The following is an 8564-nucleotide window of genomic DNA, read 5'->3' as shown; positions in this document are numbered from 1 at the left end:
CTGCCTACAAGAAAATTAAACTTCAGCGAAAAATCTGAATTGGGCATCAACACCTGCAGTTTGAACGTAGCCTTTACTGCAGAAACGACACTAAAAATAAGTAAAATTTTCTTGAAATTAGTATTTGTCCTTGATATGAGCAGCTAAATAAGATTATCTGCCAATGGAATAAGATTTTTGCACTTAAGACTAATATCCATCTTTTTATTTAGAGGGCAGATATCTAATTATCTTACTTTAGGCCCATTGGCAGGTCATCTTATTTAGCTGCTCAAATCAAGGGCAAATACACTAATTTCAAGAAAATGCGACTTATTTTTAGTTCTGTTTTTGCAGTCATTTATACAAAGTGTCATGCATTTTGCTTTGAGACCTTCTGGGTCAGTACTTTAGTAGAACCACCTTTCCCTGTAGTTCCAGCTGTGGGTCTATTGCAGCTCTGCAGACATTTTATGCCCATTCTTCCTCGCAGAACATCTTAACTTCAGCCAGGTTCTGAATGGTGGACGCCAAAATTAGCAAGTTTGCCCCCGGATTCAGGTCTGGATTTTGACTAGGCCGTTCTAACATCCAACTGCAGCTCTGGCTGGATTGGGGGGGGCAACCTCAGCCTGAAGTCGTCCGCAGAGTCCGGCAGGCTTCGTTTCTGGATTTAGCTCCATCCGGCGTCCCAGCAACTCCTTACAAAGTTTGTTGAAATGTGAAAAGGTTTAAGTGTGACAAAAGCTGGACTCTGGCCCTTTTTAAAGGAGCCACAGACGATGCTTCATGTTCTGGACTCTAGAAGCCCTTTATTCCCAGCAGCTGTCTCAGACCTGTTGAAACGTGTAATCTGGCTCACTGCCTTCCATACTTCTGGTTACATTCATGGATTTTTTTTCTTTTTTTTTTTTTAAAATGCTCTGTTTTCAGATCAAGAATGTTCATAATCGCAATGTTTGACAAGTTAAGATGTTAGAAATGTAATTGACAGGAGCATTTTCTTTTTTTGTAGTTTCATGGACACAAATATAAAGTGTGCCTCTGCAATGGAAAAAATAAATTTGAGAAATTGCTGTTTCAGTAATTCAGAAAGTGGATTTCATAAAGATTCATTACAATCAGTGATATTTCAGGTTTTTATTTCAGTTTATCTTCTGTGAATACAGCCTAAGCATCATTCTGTAACAGTTTTTTTCTCTCTGCATAAACCAAATGACCATCATGGAGAAGACGGCTCAGCTGCAGTGTCAAAGCTTAGTACTGGAAAGTTTAGTGGAAGGAAAAAAGGTTAACCGATGCACCTTAACTCCAGTAATTCATGCAGAAGGAGCCACAGATTAGATATTTTCCTAAAATATTTTAAGAAAAATACAAAAACAACTGACTGTAAAGAGTCTTAAGCTTCCAATTTTGAACTGAATTACTGAAAATCAAGCTTTGGATTATGTATGGAAGAATCTCTGCCTGCGAACCACAGCCTCTCACTGCAGTCATCAGCCTCTGCCAACAGTAAAAAAAAAAGTGGAATAAAATGAATTTTGTTGTGAACCTTTGACTTGTCACATCTGTGAATAAATGTATTTTTGCAAACGGTGAGTTGGCCGAGTGCAGTTTGACCCGGAAGAAAAAGAAACCACAGCAGTGATGCCGTTCACTTGTTTATTATTTAGAAACACACAGAAAACATAAAAACGCCAAACCTAAAAATCATCAGCGCTCTCCGCCGGCGCCGAAGCGCAACCAACCAATCGCAGCCGTGTGTTGAAGACATTCAAGAATCAAAAAGGGAAAAAAAACAAAAAACATCTAAATATAAACCACTCTCTAAGTACTTCACGAGGTGTGTGCCCCTACCCAAGCCTGATATGTAATGTTAATATTTGTGCCGTAGTGCACTTGAAAACTGCTTTATTTTTTAACGTTCACCGTATGCTGCTTGCTAGCTTGTCGTCTTTGGGTTCGACCACAAAAAGGAAAACGACGGCGGCGCCGTTTTAACGAATAATCTGTGACCCAGACCGAGTGAAAACGCCGAAGAAGCATAACAGACATTCAGATCTCCTGCGATCCTAGAAAGCGGGACGTGGCGGGAGGAAGAATAAATAAATAAAAAAAAAAAAAATGACATGTCTGGACAAAGTGCGGCTAGCACCTGAGAGAGCAACAAGCCACGCCCCCCTCCGTCTGCCGCTCCCAGCAGACCCCTCGCCGTCAGGAACGCTTCGTTTATTGCTTGGTGAGAGAAGTGCATATTTTTCAGGAAATGCTCGTTAAAATCTGGAGCTGGCTTTTGCCCCCCCTCCCTCATCCTCCTCCTCTTCCAGCTCCTTTTGACATCAAAAGTGACACGTTTGGTTTCAGAAAACAAACAAAAAGAAGAAAAATAATAGTTTACTCGTGTCTCCCTGGAAAGGCACCAGCAGCAGGAAGTCTCACACACACACACAGATGCACAGTGTCCGGATCTCCATGGAGATTTTGGTGAGGGGGGAGCGATGAAAACAACTAAAAAGCGTTTAAAACCAAAAAACGACAAGAGCGTGGATTTACCCCTGAGGTGTTTCAAACTACTTTATGCAATAAAAGCCAAAAAAAAAAAAAAACTTGTGAGGCTGATTGTTTAAAAGCAGCTCCTCAAAAGGGTCCCTACGTTTTACCAGGTAACATCCTCTTCCTCCTCCTCTTCCTCCCCCACCAAGCAAACATGGCTTTAAAAACTAGAATAAGGCTCTGGAAATGCGTACGGTTGGATAAAACGTCGTCCTGAAGCAAGACGGCGCCTCCTAGTGGTGAAGCTCCTGCGTAAAGGGATCCGGTTACATTTTTTTTTTCTTTTTTTAAAAGTGGTTCTACTTCCTGTACAGCAGCCTAGGCAGCACCGACAGCGTGAGAGAGTGGCGTCTCCTTTAACATGAGGTGAGTCCAGTGAGACCGCTATTTAAAACGACCACGGCTAGTTTTTAGGGGGGGGGGTTCTTTAGTTACTGAGCATCTGCTCCCCTAGTGGCCGCCGCCGGCCACCCGTACCCACGCATCTAAACACACACAGTCATGCAGGCTCAGCGAGGCGGGCGGAAACGGAGCCACCGCACCCCCTCCGTCCTCGCCGGCGGGCGTGGCTCACAGCTTGGCGGCCATGAAGTTGATGTGAGGCTTCACCAGCGGGAACAGAGGCAGGCTCCGCTTGAACTCCGTCATGTCCTGAACCAAGATGGGCTGCGAAGGAAAAAAAAACAACACCAGGTGGGTTTAAAAGACGCCTTTATTCAAGAGGAAAACGTCCCCAACACTAGATTTCAGCTCAGTTTCATTTATTTACTGCTTAATGAAACCTCAAAACTCGTTTTTAGTAGAAAACCTGATTAAAAACAAACGTTTTGTACAGAAATGTCCGCCTACTGAGAAGTACGCGTGTTCTGTCTAAGAGCTTTACACCTAAACGGAGAAGTAACGACAACGGAGCGGTAGCGCATCTCGACAGGGGGAGCTCAGGTCAACAGAACCCCGTCATTGCAAACAGAATCCTGACTTTGTTTTATAGATTTTATTTTGGAAACCCAGACTTCTCGGACTGTTAACTGGAACACTTTTACTCTGGGTTTTCCCCCATTCCCGGCTCCTAATTTGGATTTCTGAGGCAAATGGAACGCAACATAACATAATTTCAGGTGCAATTTTCTTTACTTTTTGTTTTTATTCAAGTCATGAACAACATGACTTGAGTGGGCGATGCCGCATATCCAAACAAAACATTTCAGGTGCGACTTGTGATAGTTTTGCTAGACTTCCAGCTTGTAGCATTAGCTTGTAGCATTAGTTTGTAGCATTAGCTCGTAGCATTAGCTCGTACCGTTAGCTTGTAGCATTAGCTTGTAGCATTAGCTTGTAGCATTAGCTCGTAGCATTAGCTCGTACCGTTAGCTTGTAGCATTAGCTCGTAGCGTTAGCTCGTAGCATTAGCTCGTACCGTTAGCTTGTAGCATTAGCTCGTACCGTTAGCTTAGCATGTTGTATCATTGAGCATTTTGTGTTTCCTTGTCCACCTTACAAAGTTCCTCAGAACAACATTTTTGTGTTTGTCTTGTAGATAAAAGAGCATTTTGTGTTTTTCTGGCTGAATTCGACATGTTAGCAGAGTTTAAAGCTCCAGCAGCAGATCATTGTTGAGATAAGCGGCTGCAGTCAGAGGGAGTGCTACAACTATGGCAAATACGAACGGGTCGGTTCATATCGCTTTTGAGGCAAATTGGTATCTTTAAATAATGTTAATAATGATAATATCAAGTTGGGGATTATTTCCACAACCCTAGTTCCTGTTACATAGTTTGTAACTGGGGAAAAAAAGCCTAAAAAGTCTTTATTCTGGGAGAACAGATGTGGAAACCAGGAAAGTTTTGTCTCTTACCTGTGGCAGGGAAGGAGCAGGGGCCAGATTGACATCGTTCTGAGCAGGGAACTCCCCGACTATTGGACCTGTGAGACAGTTCAGGAAACGTCAGCGTCAACGTGGACTAAAGTGTTTAAATGAAGAGCACAGGTCTACAGATACTCACAGGAGTCCATCTCTCTGGAGAGGACATGAACAGACACCTTGTGTCTCTTTGGAGCTTCCACTGTGAGCCGCTCCTGTGGACAGAGACAAGTTCAGGGATCAGGGTAGTTTGTCCTGTGAAAACGGCGCCGGTAGAGACAGGCGCTAGCTTTAATATTAACCCGATCCTTCGGGACGGAGCATCGTCCCATTATCAGGGTGTAATATTTCTGTTATTTTTCTTAATGCATTTTCCTAACAGTTCAGACTTCCATCTAAGACTTGTTTCCAGTATTTATGTTTTAAAACGAAAATCAAAAACAGAGCCATCACTGTTGAGGTCCAATGCTCCCGTTCATCATCTGCGATTAAATGTGGAACATCTTAAACGTTTCAATTCAGTAAATTCAATTTTAACTCATTACCGTTAAGAGTTTGGGGGTAAATTTACACAAGTGAAGCTGCTGTTATAGTTGTAATTGCTGTGCAATGTTTTCCCAGATGGAACCTATTTTCCTTGATTCCATTAAAGGGGACATATGCTTTTCAGATCCTCCTATTCACATTTAAATCATTCATTCGTAGTCTTTATAAAGAGGAACTGCAACGTTTTGGCCTGAATTCCTCGTTAATTTACCCTTTTATCCCCCCATTCTGAGGTGCGCCTGAGAACAACTCGTTTTGGTACTGTCTCTTTAAATCTAAAGGAGGCACTTTATGCCCCGCCCCCCTCCAGGTCACAGAGCCCTCCTCTCCACCCTGATCGGCCATTTTTGCAGTTTGCTGGTCGACGGTGTAATGAACAACAGACTTATCCGCTTCTAGCTTTAGCATCATTCTGCTTGGACTACAAAAATCACTCATAGTAATAAAAATGGCAGATTTGTGAAGTTTGTAGACTGCAGCTCTGCAGCAAATACTGTGACGTAATTATTAAAAAAATCATAATAGAAAATTTAACGGTTCTAAAAATATGACCCAAACAGAATAGAAAGATGTCTACGCAGCACCTGAAGGAACTACATTCAACATGTGTGCACTCCTAGAGACTCCAGGTAAACGGGAAAATGCATCTAATTTACAGATTTACACAAATTTTGACTTTGTTACTAAGATTTTAAACTGTAACTACTTTGTAATAATGTGAGATTAATTGTCCAATACCTTTATTAAACACCCCTGTCCGCTTTTGCATTGGCCAAAGGTTACAGTTAAAAAAACACATTAAGACTCCTTTTTGTTGTTGTCTGTCAGCATATTTTATCTTTAACTTCTTAAACCCGTCTGGTCCGATCTCGGGCCAAGCAGAGCCACTCCTATTTTAATCAGGCTTTTAAAGTAGGTCAGAAACATTCACGTTTTTTCTTTCCTAAAATACCTCCAAGGAAGAGGCTTTAATGTTTATAGAACAAGTCCCCAATTTTTTTTTTTCACAAATACTTTCAGTTTTACAGGATTTTTAAACACACAAAATGCCATTCAACTGTTTAACAAACATCGCTGAGTCTCAGAAAAATGCTTCACTGCGCAGACATATTTAACTCCACCCCCCACAAGGTCGGTAGAATTAAAAACTAGAGCGTCCTACCTTTAAGGCCAGGTACAGCACGACTCTCTCCCAGCTGTTAGTTTTGTAATCGCCGTGCACAAACGGAGCTGACAAAACTCTCCCTGCTGCTGCTGCTGTGTGCACAGTGATGCATGGGCACTTTCTCAAGAGCTGCAGCTGTGACCAATTAACCTCTTTCTCAGCACTTTTATTTGACCCGCTTCCTTTTTTATAAAAAGGTGAAAAACACATTTGGAACAGTTTTGGCACGTTTGGATAAACTGTGCCGAAATCAGAGGTCCGCCTCTCACACTGCCTACTGAAACCTTTGTGAAACGAATATGCTTCAGCTGATTCCGTCCAGATTTGCTGCAGCTATTGTCAAGATGTGGATCTAACAAAGTCTGAGGCTTCTCCTATATTTTCCTAAGGGCTTTCATGTAGTTTCGCTGTGCTTATTTTGAAAAATATTTAGGCGAGGTCTCTAAAAAATAATTTTCAAGTGGAACCACAACTACAAGTTGTACCGATTTTAATCAGAATCAGAAATACTTTAATAATCCCAGAGGGAAATTGTTGTTTCAGTGTTGTTTTTAATGCCTTAGTGTCACACAAAAAAAACAAAATTTGACATTTAAAATGTATACATTCGTATCAGATGTGTAATTTCAGGGGGAAATGGCTCTTAAAATCTGGGCTTAAAGGTTTAGGCCCAGGGAGAAATCATCATCAGGGGGTTGAAGACCTGGACTCTCCACAGACGTGAACAGAGCCGTCCTGCCAGCTGAGCCAGTCCTGTGGAGATTTATTCATACGGACGGACCTTATCGCCGTCATTTTAAATTGAAGATTTGGCTCATCTGCAGACAGAATCCGCATTTATAAAAAAAACAATAAACTGCTTCTGTGACTGCTGCTGTTGCATCATTAGAAATGCATTAGGTTTGTTCTGCATGGGGGGCTTTAAGGCTCTCTGCTGCGCTGAGATAAAACCAAATCTCCCTGTGGCCGTGTCTCTGACTGCCGTTTGAAGACGGCCGGCTGGCCTTCATTAGAGCAGCCGATGTGCTGAGGGCGCCCCGTGTCAGCGCCGCCTCCACGGCTATGAATAGACGCAGGATCTACGCTGCGAGGCCAGACTGAATCCAATCAAACGACGGCCGTCTGGACACACTCATTCAGGCTCTATGGCCCAGGATATTAGACCAATGATGGCCTTTCATCTAAAATGCAATTACTGTGCAGTCATTGCAGTGTAACAATGATAATGGGAGACATTAGGCAGTCTGACATCATTATTAAACTGTCATCAACAGCTACCTGACATTTGAGAACAAAATATTGTCCTAAAATGTGATTTCAGAGTTTATTAGATTTTAGCATCAAAGGAAGTCGTCTTAATTTATGCCTGAACTGAATAAAAAAAATAAAAAAACCTAAATGTCAGATCATGGAGGGAAATAATTTGTCTCCTCTGGGCTCCATGTTCTGTTTAATGAATCAAATATTCATTTTTATTTTTAAATCCTCATTACACAAAACAAGGTCTGTCATACCATGTAAGAACAGGAGGTTGAAGAACATGTCTTATATCTTATAATATAAGATATAATATGTGTAATATAATGTATTATATCTAATATTACACGTTAAAAATAGAAAATTTGTTTTATCCATTTTTATTTATTTCATAAAGTCAGTGATAACGTGTCCTGTTTGTTTTAAAGCCTCATTAACCTCGTTGCAATTTGCAGTTTGTGCCACTAGATGGCGCTACACATGCAAGACGTTAAATCCTAAATCACGTTTCCATTGCAGGAACTTTCTGCAGGTCCTGCCATTATTTATCCATCTCCAGATCCTCTGCATCTGCCCAGGTAAAAACTAACTGGAAAATTTACCCAGAATGCAACCCTGGGAAGAAAGCAGTAGTTTTGATGCTGTCCTGAACTCTATTAAGAATGAGAAGAATATTTGCAGCATTATAATTCAGTTATCTGTGTTTAAACCAGTGGCTCTCAAACGTTTTTCTTTGCGCCTCCTCTTTAAGAAGGAAATATTTTTCAGACCCACCAATACCAGCAAAGTGAGTCACAAATGTAACTTTAATCGTTTTAATGCATTAAAAGGGAAAGCGCACAACTAATTTGGCTTTTAATCAGCAAAAATCCATATAAATCCATATTCTGGAAAAGTTTAATAACCTCACATCAAAAATTAAAGCGTTCTCATAATTCAGTTTATAAATACAAAGGTGGCGGTGCACCCAGTGGGAAGCGGCATGTTGCCTCGCTATTTCTGATTACAGTAGCCGAAAAGGGACAAACTTGTCAGCCATACGCGTTTTCCCCTCCTGTCTCCTATATGAAAATGTGTGGTTGGTGGAGGAGGAGTAGAAAACAAGCAAAGACGACCGTAGATCTTTTTTTTTCCTGTTGAAATGGAGGACCATCCGTACTCTTTGCTCAGCGAGACGGAAGAGAAAGTAGAAAAATAAGTAAT

The 8564-nt window shown here is 41.4% G+C and overlaps 1 protein-coding gene across 3 annotated transcripts in view; it reads right to left on the bottom strand.

Annotated features, from left to right (window-relative positions):
• Positions 1-983: 983 nt before the first annotated feature.
• ide (insulin-degrading enzyme) overlaps positions 984-8564 on the bottom strand; it is a 52891-nt gene continuing 45310 nt past the window's right edge. For all 3 annotated transcript variants that reach the window (XM_012862401.3, XM_021316317.2, XM_012862403.3), the window contains 3 exons: positions 4536-4608; positions 4388-4455; positions 984-3198 (listed from right to left, as the gene is read on the bottom strand). In XM_012862401.3, coding sequence (XP_012717855.2) covers positions 3103-3198; positions 4388-4455; positions 4536-4608 — 237 coding nt within the window. In that variant the 3' untranslated portion in view covers positions 984-3102. The remainder of the gene's footprint in view (positions 3199-4387; positions 4456-4535; positions 4609-8564) is intronic.

Source organism: Fundulus heteroclitus, chromosome 22 (assembly GCF_011125445.2).
Source record: "Fundulus heteroclitus isolate FHET01 chromosome 22, MU-UCD_Fhet_4.1, whole genome shotgun sequence".
Taxonomy (NCBI): Eukaryota; Metazoa; Chordata; class Actinopteri; order Cyprinodontiformes; family Fundulidae; genus Fundulus; species Fundulus heteroclitus.
Note: the sequence above shows the minus strand (reverse complement) of the source record. Positions and strands in the feature narration are given on the sequence as shown.